We start from the raw sequence: 17,936 nt of genomic DNA on the forward strand, positions 1-17,936 counted from the left end.
ATTTTATTTGGGTTACTAACTTTGGATCTTTTTATTGCTACAATTCTATTGTCAAGTAATATTCCTTTGTAAATTGTTCCCTCCCCACCTTTGCCTAAGACCATCTCTTCATTGAAATTGTTGGTGGCCTCTGCAGAAAGTATGTTTTTATTTATTGATTTATTACATAATTGAAAACAACAAATCAAAGAGAATTCGAAACCCGAAGAATAAAGAGAAGTGGTGGCTCAACAATTCCTGAAACAAAAAGTCATCGTCCCCTTTGTGTGATATGAATATAATATTGAAATTAATATTGTTGATCTATTTAGATGCCATATAGTAATTAACATAAAACATATGTATATAGAAAGTTGTATTTTATATTATTAATTTTGTTTTCTATACCAATGAAATTTCTTCAGGAATATTATAATGTAATAGTAAACCCTGATAATGTTGTTCTATAATGGAGAATAAAATGTTTTGACAGACAAAAGTATACATACTGAAAGCAATTATTATTTTACGGTTACTCATGCTAACACATCTGCTTCCATTGATCTTCCGATCTTCGTATCCCTTTCAAAAAGAACAACTGTAGCTCCCTGCTGGACTGTTGATGCATTTTGATTTCCCCTTTAAACAATCGTGGGATTCTTTAGTGCATTCATCAATATCTAAAAGATAATTAACAAGTTTTAAAGAAACATATTTTCACAATTTGTGTATAGTTTGTCATTAAGTTGTACACTTGATAACAATTGTACATTGGAACAAGAAATACGAAATATTAACACTCTGGTTTTAAAATGAGTGCATGTATGCATGTATGCATGTGTGCACGTAAGCATGTATGCATGTGTTCATGTGTGTATCAATATATGCATGTGTTCATTTGTGCATGTATACATGTATGCATGTATGCAAGCATGTGTGCATGCATGTGCATGTAACCATGTGTGCATGTATGCATGCATGTACATATGTGTGTATGCATGTATGAATTAACTAAAAGGTCTATCAATAGTACACAACATTTAATCATAAAAATAATGACACATTGTGCAATGAAAACAAAAAAGAATACAACATACAATACATGACATCCATTACTCTGAATCTAGTCTTGAATAACGAGACTCTTGTGAATTATTATAATAATATCACCTAATCATTTTCCACTAGCTAAGGAGAAGGAAATTCGGTTTAAAATATCAGAGACAGAATGCATGGTTCTTCACATCCTCTTCTATTGATCTTCCCATCTCTGTATCCCTTAAGACAAGAACAATTGTAACTCCCTGCTGGATTGTTGATGCATTTTTTATTTCCCCTTTAAACAGTCGTGGAATCCTTAGTGCATTCATCAACATCTAAAAGATAATTAACGAGTTTTAAAGAAAAATATGTTCTCAATGTGTATAGTTTGTCATTAAGTTGTATATTTGATAACAATTGTACATTGGAACAAGAAATACAAAATAATTAACACTCTGATTTCAAAATGAGTGGATGTATGCATATGTGCATGTATGCATGTATGCATGTGTGCATATATTAATGTATACATGTGTGCATGTATGCATGTATGCATCTGTGCATGCATGTGCATGTGTATGTATGGATGAATGTGACCATGTATGCATATATGCATGTGTGCATGCATGTGTATTCATGTACGCATGTGTGCATGCATATGTATGCATGCATGTGCATCTGTATGTATGCATGTATGAATTAACTAAAAGGTTTATCAATAGTACACAACATTCATATGTGAGGAAGACTGATCTCTACCCGTTCGGGTTTAACAAACTTCTTCAAATGCCTTGCCCATATCAACTCTTCAATCTTGTCACGTAGGGCAACATATTCTTCTTTTGTATGCCCAAGGTTCTTATGATATAGGCAATGCTTATTCCTATCAACATTCGGAGGAGTGGGCTTCCTCCTAGGAGTAGGTATCAACTTAGTGTTAAGATCTTCTTTGAGGATCTTCATTTAGGGTGCGTTGAGGAGAAGTATACCGGTGAAACCATAACCCTTTGACCAACTCCTTGAATTGGGTATCATTCCTTTTATTGTGCAGTTTTTTTATCAACTTTCTTGTCACTTGACTAGGCTTCTGCTCACATTTGCTTGCTGAAATCGCACATTTCTTCCACTTGCATGAATTGGGCAGCTCTTTTTCTAAACTCATCCATGTTGTCTACAAGCTTCATACACATACTATTTATGAACGATCTTGGTCATAAGGTCGTCATCATGTGATGCATAGCCACTTCATGGCTAAGATTTTGGATTTGTCTTATCACCTTTCAAACCTCTTCATGAACGCTTGGAGAGAATCACCATTTTCCTACCTTACATTCACTAAGGCAATGGATGTAAGATGATGCGATAAAATTGGTTATAAATTGCGTCCCAAACTTAGAGCGGATTATGGCAAAGCTATCTATGGAGTCTGACAACAACAAGGAGAACTAGGTCAAAGCTTTACCTTTTAGTGATATAGAGAATGATCTACACCATATGGGATCACTCGATATATAGAGGGTCATTTGATTCCTAAACATTCTAAGATGTTCATCATAATCGGTAGAATCTTCGTACTTATACAAAATAAGCATCGTTCACTTGTCTGGAAAAGATGTATCCATTATTCTTAGCATGAATAGAAGCATCCCGACCGTATTCGCAGTTGCCACGAACAGATGGTCCTTGCTAGCCCTTGAGTTGCCCTCATGAATCGTTCGACAAGGCTTTTCTAGTTGCTTGGTCTGCATAAGCTGAGTTGGAGATGAAGGCACAAGATTCCTAGCACTCTACTCTTGATGAATAGTTGTGTTTTCGGTGCGAAGGGTCCTCAACTCTTCTTCATACTTCCTTTGCATTTCTTTCATTTGTCTTTGTAAGTTTCTCATCATCTATATTGCATTAGGCTGATTGTTCACTTCTTCCACAACTACGTTGCTCGTCATGTTCCTTGTAGTCACCATGGGATTAACAAGTTGTTCTCTCGGCTCTCGGTGTGTGCCAAAATGTTTCGGGTATGAGGTTGAGTCTTCACGTCTAACTGGTTAGTCTTCAACTAATCGCTCACAAACCCAAGTCATGTTCGTTAAACACAGGTAAGTGGGTACTTGTCATAGGTCTTCCAATATCAATGTCAGTTTGGTTCAGATTGAAAGGACAATAAATATGTAATTAATGTTTAACCCACTTCTTTACCTCGAACTACTATTTATAGATTTAGTGATAAGCTTTTGATTAAGGTCGACCTAATTAGAGTACAAACATGACTAATCGTGATTTAATCTTTAAGTGGAATAGTGTTAGGGTAGTGTGTAATCTCTATATTCGAGGACATAGGAACCTCTTAAAGAAATAGAAGAGTAGGAAGAGAAATACTGTTTTTTTCATTCCTTCATAACGAAACTTACAATCATATATATAACCAACCTTCTAACAATATTCCTTAATGGGTAACAAATGTGCAGTATGCAATGAAAAATGTTCCAGAACTTTGCTGACTCATTAACTAATAATGAATAAAATCATCCCAGCCTATAGGCTTGTGACTCACGTTTAGGATTCTCACTACTAATAATAGTATTACTTGGAGGGGTTACTACAACAACACCCTTCCCATGACATTCAACCTTGTCCTCAATGTTGTACAAGGATTTCAGTTCAACCCAAATTTCCCAAGAGGTGTCATTTGCGGACAAACTCAACCACTGACGAGGGGGTGACTACCAATGAAGTTAGGTGGAAGGTGATCAACCTTAGTTGGGGAAGGACCGACATATGGCTTTAGACAAGAGCAATGGAAGACATCATGTATTTTGGCATTTAAAGGGAGCTCTAATTTATAAGCTATAAGGCCAATGTGCATCAAAACCTTGTATATACCATAGTAGCATTTGACTAATTTGTGATACTTGGAACTGGAAGGGGAAGTTTGTTTGTGGGGCTGTAACACAAGAACCCACTTCATAAATCATGTCTCTACGATGCTTATCCGCATATTCCTTCATGTGAATCTGTACTTTGAGCAGTTTCTATTGCAGTAGGCGAAAAACCTCCTCACGAGATGATAGTGACAACGACAATTGATGATGACCTAACAACATAAAAAGAAAAGGAAGGAGGAGGTTTCCTGTAGATAATTTGATATTAGGGAAAGACAAGAACGAGAATGAACTAAGGTGTTATAGTGGTACTTTGCCCAAGGTAAAAATTTGTACCAAAGAGAAGCCTCGTCAAAAATGAAAGCCCTCAAAGTGGGCAAGTAAAGCACCCAGATGAACCCCTTTAGAAAAACCATCTACTACCACCAAAATCATAGTGTATCCAAATGAAGGAGGAAGACAAGTAATGAAATCCATAGACACATCTTCCCACACATTAGACGAAACAGGAAGAGGTTTCAAAAGCCTTGGTTGTTTCATAGCTTGGTACTTTGTTTGTTGGCAGATATTACACTTTGATACATAATCGCGAACATCCTTCTTCATTGAGTCCCAATAAAAATTGGCACTAAGACGTTGCAAGGTCGTAGCGACTCTAGCATGTCCCATGTATTAGTGTCATGAAATTCTCGGAGTATTGTTGGCTTATAACCAAAATTTGGAGGAAGCCAGATTCTTCCCTTGTACAATAAAAACCCATCCACTTTCTTGTACTCGGTAAGGGAGGAAGGATTGATATCACATTTATCCAACATGGAAATGTAAGAGGAATCACTTTGAAGCTCCTTCTTTAATTCGTCCAAGAAGACAAACTAAGGAACAATCAATATGCAGATGCACGAGCCATCTGAGGACAGAATACCTTACTGAAGTAAGCAATGGGGTGACCTCCCTATAAAAGGACCGAACCCATGGTCGTGCCTGAAGCATCGGTTTGAACAAGAAACGGTTCAGAAAAATTAGGGAATGTTAGAACCAGAGTTGTTGTCATTGCCTTCTTCAATGCATCAAAGGCATCCTGTGATGCATGTGACCAATGAAAATTATCATTCTTAAGCAACTCGATGAGAGAGTTGGCAATCAAAGCATAACCCTTCACAAATTTTGGATAAAACCCAATTAGCTGAAGAAACATGAAGCCCTTTAACGAATGTAGGAACTGGCCAATCAAGCACAACTGAAATCTTTAATGGATCAGGTGATACTCCGCCATCAGATACAATATGGCCCAAATAAGCGATCTTAGGTCATCCAAACTCGCACTTATGAGATTTTAAGAAAAACTTGTGCTCTGATAATACAGAGAAAATCTATTAAATGGAAACCATGATCAGATAAAGACGTACTATAAACCAATATATCGTTGAAAAAAAATCACAAATCAACGTAACTAAGGGCGAAAGATGTCATTCATGGTGGACTAGACCATGGAAGGGGCATTACATAACCCGAAAGGCATGACACAATATTTGTAATGTTCGTCGTGAGATCGAAAGGCGGTTTGTTGAGTGTCCTTGGGGTTTAAGCGGATTTGATGGAACCTGAAAGTCAAATCAAGCTTGGAAAAACACTGACCATGACCCAATTCATCAAGAAGTTCATCCACCATAGGCATTGGGAAGTGATCCTTGATTGTGATGGCATTGAGGGCGTGATAATCAACACACATACGCTAAGAGCCATCTTTCTTCTTCAGTAGTAAGACCGGAGAAGAGAAGGGATTTTAGCACTTGGTTGTATCCACCCATTGGATAATAGCTTAGAGACTTAAGCTTCAATCTCGATTTTCTGGGATTGTGGGTAATGGTAGGGTCAAACATTGACCAGGGCAGAATTTGGGAGTAAGGGAATGAAATGATCGGAAAACCTTTTGCGAGGGAGAGAAAAAGGTTTAGTAAAAAGGAAGTGGTATTTGTGTAGTAGAAGTTGGAGGGGAGTGTGTTCGTGTGAGAGGGTAGGGAAAGGCAATGGTGTGACTGGTTGACTTTTGACTCTAAGGGAGAAGAATTGAGTTGTAGGGTCTGAATGAAGGACTCTTTTTAATTGGTGAAAAGAAATAGGTTTCAGAGGGGAAGTAGTTTGATCCTTTAACACAATAAGGCCATTAGGATGGTTAAACTACATAGTAAGGGTTTGTTAGTCCATGAGACTAGACTCATTTGTTTGAGACATTGGGCCCTTAAGACAATGTCAGACCCATTCATTCCCAATATGTATAAGTCTACCTTAAAAACATGTCCCTGTATAAGTAATTCAACCCCTGTACATAATTCAGTGCATAATAGAACTTCGTCGCTCCCCGCCATAATTTTCAAAACTAGAATTGGGCTGCGAGATAGGGCTAAAAAAATAGCCACTATTTCTTGGATGAAATTATGAGTACTACCCCCATCCATCAAAAATTTTACCTGAAATTGACTCACTTGACCTAAGATCCGCAGTGTTGCAGGAGCTTCAAGGCTCGACAAGGCATTCAAGCTAAGCTGGGCTGGATTCGGATCATTAGTGGGAACAGGTACTGTAGGAGATGGCGAGTTGGGTTCCGTAATTGAAGCATGCAAAGAAGAATCATTTGAGTCATCATCCTCTTCAGCAACCAACAACATGTAACATGATGGGCAGCGATGGTTGTGTGAGAATTTTTGTTCGCAATTGAAACACAAGCCACACTCACATCGATCAACCATCTTTGGCTCTATTAATTATTTAAAGCATGTGCGCCGAGGAGGAGCAGGTAGAAGAGGTGGGAATTTCTTTAGAGGAATTGAAGGAACTAGAGGTGGAGTGAACGGACGGGTCACCGGCGACAACGATCCGGGAAGACCACTACGCGACCGAACTAGACGAGTCAGATCATGGAACTTTTCCTCATGAAGGCGAGCTAACCCATAAGCTTGAGAGAGCATTTGCAGCTCTTGAGAAAGCACCTCACGGCAAATTTTCGGTTTTAACCCAGAAATAAAGCAACTCAAAAGAAGTTGGGGTTGCAACTCAACAATCCGATTAGCAAGAGTCTCAAACCTACTCATATAAACAGCAACAAAGGAGGTTTGAGTTAGATTGAAAAGCTTACCCTAAGGATCATGGAAGGCAGTGGGCGTGAAACGAGTCTCTAAAGCTTGTAGTAATTGTGGCCATGAGTGAATTTATTCAAATCGGTATATCCACTGAAACCACGCAAGAGCAGGACCGTTAAGGTAGAAAGACGCGATGGTGATCCATTCTTCCTCCGGTGTGGAATGATAGTCAAAGAACTGAGAGATCTTGAAGATCCAACCATGGGGTCATAACCATCAAGGCAGGGAACATCTAACTTGAGAAAATGACAATAAGAGGAATGGTTATCGGGTGAGGAAAATGGGGGAAGAGAAGGAGGTGGAGAAGGGGGGCGATTTTCAAGGGTTGAGAGGCGAAGATTTATGTCATCCATTTTGGAGATGACAAGGGACATGTTATGGAGCATCTCATCCATGTTTTCTGACTGAGTCTTATGAACAGATTCAACCATGATGGAGAGAAAACAACGAGAGCACCAAAATGTTGGGGTAGCATGTACTCTTTTTATTCGAGGACAGAGGAACCTCCTAAAGAATGAGAAGAGTAGGAAGAGAAAATACTTTTTTTTTTCATTCCTTCGTAACGGAACTTACAATCATATATATAACCAAATCATATATATAACCAATCCTTCTAACAATATTCTCTAATGGGTAACAAATGTTCAGTACGCAACTCAAAAGTTCTAAAATTTTGCTGACTTATTAATTAATAGTGAATAAAATCATCCCAACATAAGCTTGTGACTCACATTTGAACCTCTCATTCCTAATAATAGTATTGCTTAGAGGGGTTACAACATATAGTTTTGAAATTAATTTACTTTGATTTTTGTATTATAAAATGACTGTCCGACAAATAATTGACCGGATATACACTATACTGAAAGCTTACATCAGTTGGACCAAGAGTATGGACACCTTGGTAAAAAGTTGGGGACTTGATAATGTCTCTGTACAAAGGCCAGGTTATCTTGAACAGCTATCAACCTTTTAAGTCGTTCTATAGAAAACGTGTTCTATCTATGCAACATGATTGGTTACTTGGGGCAGTGTTCCTTGCTGCTAGTTCGTGTTTTCTTTTTATAAACTTGTGGTAATCAATTCAAATCTGAAACATCTTTTGGCATATTTGCAACCGCAAGCATTGCACAATTGATTTTACTTTTACTTCTTTCATATTTTGTTGAAACATATACTGAGAGAATACCGTTCGGAGCCGGTGGTAGTACTCATTCACTACCTTGACCCATATACTTTCTGTTCCTGCTGCATTGATTTCAGAAAAGGAACTTAAAGCTTTGAGACTAGGACATTTTAATTGTGACTTGGTGATAAAAAATCCATTTTACAACAACAAATATTTTGTATGATCAATATGTCAAAAGTGGTTGCACGTAGATGAAGAATTGACTAAATTGACTGCATTAGTATACATTAGGTAAAATTTGTTGCAAAATATTGTCATCCTTGTTAGCTACGTCAACAAAAAATATTTGCAATATAGATGGTAAAGTATCCAAAAAAGAGAACGTGAGATCTCAGATTACTATATTGACAACTTAATGCATGTAAAAATGTCATGACTTGATCTTTTATTTTTCAATTAGAAATAATAGTTAAACCTGTGCAAGAACACTCTGTACTGTTGGAATATTAGGTATGAAATTCTCAAATTCATTCAAAAAATATATCGTTTAAAGAAATTAAATACAAAAACGTCGCCTTGTTTTATAGAAGAAACATTAAATTGAAGATTAGATATTTAAAGAAAGTCTCCTTATAAGAATCTTAATTTTCAATCTTTCTATATGTCGTATGTCTTACAACAATAGAATGTAAACTTAAGAAACAGCCGTATTATTGTACAATACCATGCAGAATACATCCTGTCACTTTTCAGTAGCTATCAAGCATTTCTAATAATGAATTCTATTTTTTTCTTCACCCATTTTAAAAATGAAACAATGACAACAAAGAAGATTAATGTGATAATAGCTACCTTCTTTTTAATTCTTTTAAAATGAGATTGAAGTGGTGTTCTAAGAACACGACCTAAAATTGTGTATAAAACTGAAATTATATTATTTTAAATAAATACAAAAAAAACAAGTAACTTTGAAAAGTTAGTTTGTGGTCTCTCCGCTACCTTCGTTTTTTGCATTTACGTTATTGTACTTTTTTGACGATAAAGACAGGCTATTTATGTGCGGTGGACTTTAGATAGAAGACGCAGGTTTCAGTCCACAATCCTTACCATACGCACTTTCCGTTGTCATTCACTCACCTACTGTAATAAATTTAAGTAACCATAGTTCTGCAGTTCAATAATGCCACGTCGTCGTCATCGTTTAATACAAGTGTGTCAATATTCGTTTGACAAAGATTACAAAAGTAATGTTCATGAAAATATAAATTTTTATATTAAATATAAAAGTAATATCAAATGTAAAATATTTAGATGTGTTAAAAAATTATTTACTCTATATCTTATCATGTTTTTTTAATAAGGGTGTGAGAGAGATATTATATAATTTCACACCAATACAAACAAAACATTAAAACATTTGACACTTTTACTTAAATGTTTTCTTAAAATGATTTTTTTCACTTGTTTTAATGCTATCCTTTTCTCAATAAATAATATTTTAACTAGATATGATATATGTTAAAAATGTTTTGATGTTAAGATTAATTCAAATTGGATGGATAAAATTGTTGTTATAGATACGTAATAAAAATTTTAATAATATAATTTTAACTTATATTTATAGTTTTTTTATAGATTTTTAATTCAGGTCATTTAATTATCGTTCAATTTAAAGAAATTTTATTATTGTTTAGACTAATTAAATATCTAACTTATTCTAATTCTAATCGATTGATTTTTTATGCATGAATATCTATTTTGATTAGCATATATTAGTCTGTAAATGCTAATTTTATCCTAAAACTTTAAATAAATCTGTTTATAAATTTTATTTTCTTGTATAATATTTAACATTGACATTTGGATAAAACTTAATCTTCAACTTAAATTATTCTGAATAATTTTTCAGTATAGAAATAATAAAAATTTCACGAGTACATATATATATACATGAATAAATCCGTGGCGGTATATTTAGTATATGTGTATAATGGATAGTTGGTATTTTAATATTTGTTTTTAAATAAGTCGGATACGCGTAATTAATTTATATATATTTTAATTAAATTTTATTTTAAAATGTATAAAATATATTTTTTTACAGATGTTCACAGGTAACTACGATTTTATCCACAAATACAATTTTATGGATGATACTCGCCCCAACACTTGGCATCCTGTGTGAGTACCTATCGTGTCTTATATTTCCCCTGTCATTATCAAATGCATAATCCACATAGTGGTCCCTTCTATTCGTTTTTAAGATAATTTCTGTTCTCTGTGGCCCCACAAATTTCAGTCATTTTCACTTATCTCCACTTGAACTGGTGCAATCAGAAACACTTTCGTCTTTATAATAAACTCCTCCTCGGAGCGAGAGAATGAACATTACTAAGCATCTTAGCAAATTGCATTCACAAGAAATTCCTTCAGAAAACCAGCATGAGGGAATGGGGTGTGGTTGCTTTGCTGTTATCCATAGAGTTCTTGGATGTGATTGTGTACACTCTAAGCAAAGCAGCCATGAAGAAGGGCATGAATGATTTTGTGTTCGTCATGTACTCCAATGCATTGGCATCTTGCTTACTTCTTCCCTTAACCTTATTCTTTCACAGGTATCTCCATCCAAACTTCTTTTCTTTTCTTTTCTTTTCCCTTTACCCATATATTAATGAATTCTAGACAAGTAAATACATTCTCCTCTCTCTCTCTCTCTCTTTTTAATCGATTTCATGACTTAGCAGGAAAAGAGCTCCTCCGCCACTCACTTATTCCTTGGTGGGCCAAATATTTGTTAATGGCTTGTTAAGGTAATTACCTTTTTCAGTGTAAACAATCTTAATTTTGGTTTAACCTGAATGAATGTCTTGTTGATGAGGGAGCAGGTTTATGGTTATTTGTTTTCAAGTCTCATTTGGACTTCTTTTTACCTTTCTTTCTCTGAACTTGTGTTCTTCTCTGTCTTGCAGTTGCAGTGTTCAGATGCTAAGGTTTTTTGGAATCGGTTTCAGCTCTCCTACTTTAGCAACTGCAATGTCTGACTTAATCCCTGCTTTTACCTTCATACTTGCCATCTTCTTCAGGTTCTTATCTTTGCTCTCATTTTGTAACAACGGTTTTCTCTTGAGATCTTAGCAATGAAAAGTGACAGAGTGCAATCAAATTTTGGAATTAATAGCTACCTTATAGTAGGTATTGCATAATTTTCTCAACTAATCCTTAAGCTTATCCGTTTGGTAATTGTGGGTACAGGATGGAAAAATTGGATTGGAAAACTAACAGCACACAGGCCAAGGCCATTGGGACATTTGTATCAATCACTGGAGCCTTGATAATTACTCTGTACAAGGGCCAGGCAATCATAAATAATCATCCGTCTAATAAATTGTTTCCCAAAAACCTCGTTTCATCTGAAAATTTTGATTGGGTAATTGGAGCAGTGTTACTTGCGGGTCATAGCTTTGTTCTCTCGTTGTTGTTTATAGTTCAGGTAATTAATGCAAATATCGGACAGGATGTTGGCTTATGTACAAATAAGTATAACAGATGCTAAAATATATTGGTTTCACTTAGTTTCTTTCGTATTTGTAAACATGGATAATCAGAAATTACCCTGCAGAGCTTATGGTGGTACTCATTCGCGGTACATTAGTAGCTCTGCTATCTGTTCCAGCTTCACTGATTTCAGTTAAGGATCCAAAGGCTTTGAGATTGGGATTTGATGTGCAGTTGATAGCTATTATATGTCAAGTAAGAATAGAGACTGATACTATTCCCTGACTGTATTATACAAGTCTTGTTGTTCTGATTTTCGAGTTAACTTAGTGTCTTTCTGAATGTAGGCAATTTTCAGCGTATCCTTTCGAAGTGTTGTTCATATATGGGTGATGGGAAAGAAGGGCCCTCTCTATGTTGCAATGTTTAAGCCAATTGGAATAGTCTTTGCGGCCATAATGGGAATTTCGTTACTGGGTGACTCTCTCTATCTTGGCAGGTATAAATTTCTTTCATGTCTTAATCATAAGAGAAACGTGGAGGGATGACAATTATGAAAGGAGAATATTCTCCTTTTGTGTAATGCAATTGAAAAAATACTTTAGTGTTAGAAGGAATAGGATATCAAAGTCTTGTCTTTGTTTTATGTACAGTGTGCTTGGAGCAGCCATAGTGGTGATTGGTTTTTATGGTGTTCTTTGGGGAAAAAGCCAAGAGAGAACGAAGGAAGAGAGTGAAGATCATACGTTGGAATCATCCTCGCCCGTTGCCCCTCTTTTGCAGAACAAGAGAATGGAAGAATAGAATCATCCCTGAGATAATGATGGAATCAAATACTGGTGGTTATTTTTTGGCAAATGCTGAAATTATTAGCACTTACAGATCTTCAAGATAAATGTCTCACGATGTAATATTTTGACGGCAGACTGAGAAAACAAAAAAATTTTAGTCTAATTTGATAAGATTATATGGGTCTGTTTCATGTTCAAAGCACCCCTTGATTTGCAGCACTGCACCTAAGACAGCTTCTTGCATCAGATATTCATTTCTTGAATATCAACATAATCCGTTTTAATTGTCAGTGAATTTGGTATTTCTTAATTCCTTTCTAGTATTTGTTCTTATAAAACATTTTTTAATAAGTTTTTTTTTTTAAATATGATCCATACATTACATTAAAAAGTATTATACATACATAAACAAATACTAAACATAGTTAGAAAAAATACCACAAATACAGGCAATTAATATAATTACATCTCTCTCTTATATGTTTATGGGTTATTCACATTTCCATATTAATTTTGTTTGCAACATTATATTATTTTACTTACTTTTAAATAAATATTAAATTTATATTAAATATGTAAACACAAAATTGTGTCCCCTTTTTTTTATTAAATAATGGTTTAGTTTTCCTCTCTTTCCTTACTCTTTTTAAATTTAAAATTTATCAGCGCAATAGAAGATATAGAAAGAAAAAATTGTTATTTGGATCAAACCTTAAACGTGCAGTCCTATTTTATTAATCAATACACATAACAAACAAACAAGATGAAAGATAAAAAGAGAAAGAAAGAAAACTCTGAAAATTCTGGTGCTAAATATCTGAACAATTTAAACCCATTTCTCACTGAAAATACGTGGAACCATCATTTCCACGAGATGTCGTAGCATTTTGTTGTAGGATTTTCATTTCTGAATGATGTTATAGATTGTACTTACTAGGCTTCTTATTTTCTTGAAATGCGACTTCATGTTCATATTAGATGAACTTTTCTTTTCCAACAATGATACGCAGACACCAACAAATATAAAGACCCGTTTAACATATCATTTTCATTTTCTTGTCACATCTTATCACCTACGCACCCATCCCTCGTCCCAGTCTTTCTCTCTCATGGTGTAGAGTGTTGACAAACTTTTGGTATCTACAGAACAATTTTCTTCTTTACAAAAATAAAAATTTTACAACATGACTTTTCTTAAAGACTTGATGAACAAAACATGTTACAACTATCAAGGTTGATGTCATCTTTAAACTCCAACTTTAGATCGACACATCTACACACTAGTATATAGGTAACACTAGTCCTCATCCTCAAAAGAAAGGAGAGAACTAATATACTTCAGAGACTACTTTTTTATTCTGAGTACAATATTTGAAACTGCCTATTTGATGGCAGAATTGGAGCATCCTTTTAAAATGAACTAAGGCCCTTGTGTGTCCTCATGGCTGTTTTCCTCCAAAAGGAGCTCATCTCCCACTTTCTGGTAACGTATCATTCTCACTCCACCATCTTTAATGTCTTCGGCTTTCCCCCATAATACAGAATAAAACCCGACAACAATCACAATAGCACCAACCAGACTGCATTAAATGGTAACTATGAATCCATATTGGATAAAATAAACTCAATAGTACAATAAAGCACAAGCTACACAACCCACCTTCCAAGATAGAATGCGTCTCCGAGGAAGAAAACACCTAAAACCACTGATATGAGTATTCCTAAGGGCTTGAACATGGAAACAAAAACTGGTCCTGTCTTGTGCAAACACCAAGAAATAATACCAACTTGAAATGCAGAGCCCATGACTCCCTGTCAATGTTTACAGATGAAGCTCAGACTTCAAGGTAAAGATAATGCAGTAATTATTAGCGGGAATTTAATTTATTTTGATTACCGAGTATAATACTGCAAGCAACCTTAACTTGGGTTCCAAGCTCCAAGCATTGATGTCTCTTTCCACAACTAAACAAGTCACAGCAGATTGAATGGCCACAAAGAAACAATAAAAGAATACAACAATCAACTCTGCTGGATACTTTTTAAGAATAGAAGCCTGTAATATAGCAAATTACAATTAGCCAAATATAGAGTATTTGAAGCATGCTGGTAGAAATCACAGACTATGAGAGCGCTATCAATAATACTATGGTGGTAACTTTACCTGTAAAATAATATATGCGGAAGTCATTACACAATCAGCAGCGAGAAATAATCCTGCAAGTATCCAATTAGAATCTACCGATAAAAGTCGCTTTGGAGATGAGTCTGCCGATGACACTCCCAGCAAAAGTGCAGGGCCCTTGTACAAAGTCACAATAAAAGCACCAGCAATTGAAACTATTGTTCCCAAGGACTTAGCTAGGCTGCTAAATTTTCTCCAATCTAATTGTTCCATTCTGGAACCAGAAAGTAGGAAAAGTTTAAATAAATCTATGGCGGTGAACCACCAATTGAAAAACAACATTGTCATCATTTGCTCTTTAATGAAATAAAATGCATATTTAGCGAGCCTTTAATTTTAAAATAACTACAAAAGTCTTTCCAATTCATCACCCAACTAAACTCATCATTTGATCCAGATATATGTTTATATAAAGAATCACTTTTGCTGATAAAAAAAACATATATAAATACAGAATCACGAAGTTATGGTGTAGGCACCAGGTGTCCAAACTCCAAAATGAAATATTTTTTATTTTCAAGAGAAAACATAATTGGCAATCTATAGCACCTAGAACACCAAGTCCTAGACAAAAACTAGAAGGATCCCTAGCCAATTTTACTCTTTATTTATCATTGCTACTATGATGGCCACAACCAGAGCGATTGGAGGCATACATCCAGATTATCTGGAACAACTTCATCTAAAGAGAAGAGAATTTCTGAAACAACAAACCAAAAGTCGAATTCAAAGATTATGATAAGAATCTTGGGAGAACCATGCCAAAAAAAGCCAGTCGCTATGGTTAGAAAGCCCAAAGCCTTATTGTGCACTAGAATTCAAACTTTGAATCAAACTCCTGCGAGACTAAGACGATCTAACCAATCTAAAACTACTAAACCATCCCCATATAAGATGTTTTGATGATAACTATTATTCAATGTGACTTGTATATATGTATATGTTCTTTATTATAAACCTTATAATGTGTGTTTTGTACAAACCGTAGCTTGTCAGACCTTAAAAACCGTAGCTTGTCAGACCTTTCAGAGCTTACCAACACTTGTTAGACGACTTCTCATATCATATAATTGTATAAAGTGCTAAACATATTCTACATCATCAGCCGTAACTAGAATTAAGACAAAAGTATACTCGGTAAGTTTATATCTTCCCGTTACGAAAACCGCCTAAACAAAAGATTTAATGACGTTCATATTGAAGCTAAAAAAAAAACAAATGAAACATGAAGTGATTTATTTGATTCAATCATATGCTTTTACTGCATATATTCAAATTGTGTTTATGATATGCTTTGCATTATCTATGGAAATGCAGTCTTCAGTTTCGTCTCTATACAAACGGTAATCAAGTCATGCAAAGATTATTTCAAGCAATCAGTAAAGATTATGATATTGAGAATCACTTGAAGCAATGGTCAACTTCATGAAAATTATATAAAACTCAAATCTCAAGTGAAGAACATATATAAATACTAACTTAAATGTTCTAAGTGTTCTAAGTTTTGTGGGATAGTATGAGATTCCTAGTGAGCCTAAACTGTTTTTTCTTTGATAGTTTCTATGTTACTATCTTTTGAGGTCTTATTGAGATGGACTAACTAGGAATGGTTTGTGTATTCATATGTAATATGTAATTACCCCTTACTTATCTTAAGATAGAACTAGACTAAACATAACTCGTGAGTCAGAGTATATCAGTATAAAATTATTGTGTTGTTTAGTTTGGTTATTAGACGATCTATCGTTTGTGAGAAAAAAGTCTAGAGCTCTATTCAACCCCTTTTCTAGAATCAATTGTTCTTACAACTCCATACCTTGCAATTTGATCATAGTTCCCCTACGCTCAACAGTCATATGAAAAATATAATCTTCACATAGTATTGATATTAATATTGAAATCAACATGTTTAGAAACCCATTGGCAAGCATAAACTTGGAAACCACATCTAGTTTGTGGAGCCAAACATGAAATTCACATTGCCCCATAATAAAATAAATCATGCTAGAGTTAAGTATAGGAAGGGTAAGGACATAAGCAAGAAGAAGGAAATGGGATGAACCTAAAAAGAACAGCAAGTACGAAAGTAAAACCAGGAACGAGGTTGAGAATGGATGTGCTGAGTGTAGCTGAGCCGTAGTAAATCCCAGCATACCCAAAAGCCTGCGCCAAATAACTAAAACAAAACGCATTTCAGGCATTAGAATCAACTGTCTTTTTATCTCATTCATATGAATAATATGAAATAGGAAAAAATATGCTAGTATTCCCTATATTTTTTGGATAAATTCGGTTTTTGATCTCTGTTCTTTTAAATTAATAAATTAATTCTCCAACCGTGTGAGTTCAGTCTCTTTCTAACTTTGTATAGTAAAAAAATGTCCGCAAATTCATCAATTTAAGAACGTAAAGAGTAAAATTAGGTTTAACAAAAGATATGTATAAAAACTGATAACACATTCTTTTATCCACAATATATAAATACATATTTCTCTGCACAATATACATGAAATAGGTGAGTTTTTGAACTTGCCCGAGCAGTGCAAGCAGGAAGAATTCACAAAGGATGGAAAAGGTGATTGGAGGACGTTCAAATCTGCCAAGTATTATAAGCCAATCATAAATCATTAATGGCGAGGTTCAGTTCTGAAAAATAGCAACTGAATTGATAATAATTTACAGAGAGAGATAGGTGGTAACCTGTGTATAAGTAAGGAAATGGGAAGAAGAAGGAGGGCAGCGATTGTGTTGGAATAGAAGATGAAGATGAAATTGGTCATTCCTTGTGCCATGGCTTTTTTGCTCAATATGATTAGACCAACTTGAGCAAACTCCGCCATAATCATTCCAACAAACGGAAGAGTCAACTTCCCCATCTTCACATAAATTACGCTTACTATCAGCAGCAGTTTTCAAGGATAACGCGAAAACTACTTCAATTCAGAGTCAACTTCCACTCCCTGTTTCTTCCTCATTCTTATGAACCAGTTTGGATCCTGTTCGGTGTTTCTATCAAGGTTTTCTCTGTACCAGAAAGCAGAACCGTTGGATTATATCGCGTGAAATAAATTGCGGCAGAGGTTACGGCCTAACCCCTTGGCGGCTGGGTACAGAAATAGAGTTTACATGTTCTGTTTTTAATCATTTAGACACTTAATTATTAATTTAGTTGATATTTTTGGTTTTTTATTTATTTTATTCCTATATTTATTTTTGATTTAATTGAATACTAATATTTAAGTGAATATTTTTTAAAATGTCGACATGTTTATAAAATGTTCAATTAGTAATTTGATTTTTACA

General features: G+C 34.9%; 1 protein-coding gene and 1 pseudogene across 2 annotated transcripts; one reads left to right on the top strand and one right to left on the bottom strand.

The window, feature by feature from the left end:
* The first annotated feature begins 10,535 nt into the window (after positions 1 to 10,535).
* On the top strand, positions 10,536 to 12,632 carry LOC124840739 (WAT1-related protein At5g40210-like; annotated as a pseudogene). The gene is made up of 7 exons (XR_015784525.1): positions 10,536 to 10,777; positions 10,907 to 10,972; positions 11,132 to 11,245; positions 11,415 to 11,652; positions 11,736 to 11,912; positions 12,005 to 12,156; positions 12,311 to 12,632. The product of XR_015784525.1 is annotated as a WAT1-related protein At5g40210-like (transcript).
* A 955-nt stretch (positions 12,633 to 13,587) lies between these two features.
* LOC124840742 (WAT1-related protein At5g40230-like) lies at positions 13,588 to 17,735 on the bottom strand. Its single transcript, XM_047316856.2, has 7 exons — positions 17,334 to 17,735; positions 17,167 to 17,229; positions 16,696 to 16,809; positions 14,613 to 14,847; positions 14,346 to 14,504; positions 14,109 to 14,260; positions 13,588 to 14,028 (listed from the first exon to the last, which is right to left on the bottom strand). The coding sequence occupies exons 1-7, from the start codon at positions 17,507 to 17,509 to the stop codon at positions 13,869 to 13,871; spliced, it is 1,059 nt and encodes a 352-aa protein (XP_047172812.1). The 5' UTR covers positions 17,510 to 17,735; the 3' UTR covers positions 13,588 to 13,868.
* Positions 17,736 to 17,936: the final 201 nt, after the last annotated feature.

The sequence above is a fragment of the Vigna umbellata genome, chromosome 2, assembly GCF_029865625.1.
Source record: "Vigna umbellata cultivar VRB3 chromosome 2, Vumbellata_1.0, whole genome shotgun sequence".
In the NCBI taxonomy this organism is placed as follows: domain Eukaryota; kingdom Viridiplantae; phylum Streptophyta; class Magnoliopsida; order Fabales; family Fabaceae; genus Vigna; species Vigna umbellata.

Excerpts from the sequence above, each read along its gene's own strand:
- LOC124840742 (XM_047316856.2), bottom strand. The coding sequence starts at position 17,509 with ATGGGGAAGTTGACTCTTCCGTTTGTTGGAATGATTATGGCGGAGTTT. Across the intron at positions 16,810-17,166 it reads TTCCTGCTTGCACTGCTCGG|TTATTTGGCGCAGGCTTTTG; the intron begins GCAAGTTCAAAA and ends GTTTTGTTTTAG. Across the intron at positions 14,848-16,695 it reads GTACTTGCTGTTCTTTTTAG|AATGGAACAATTAGATTGGA; the intron begins GTTCATCCCATT and ends TTCTGGTTCCAG.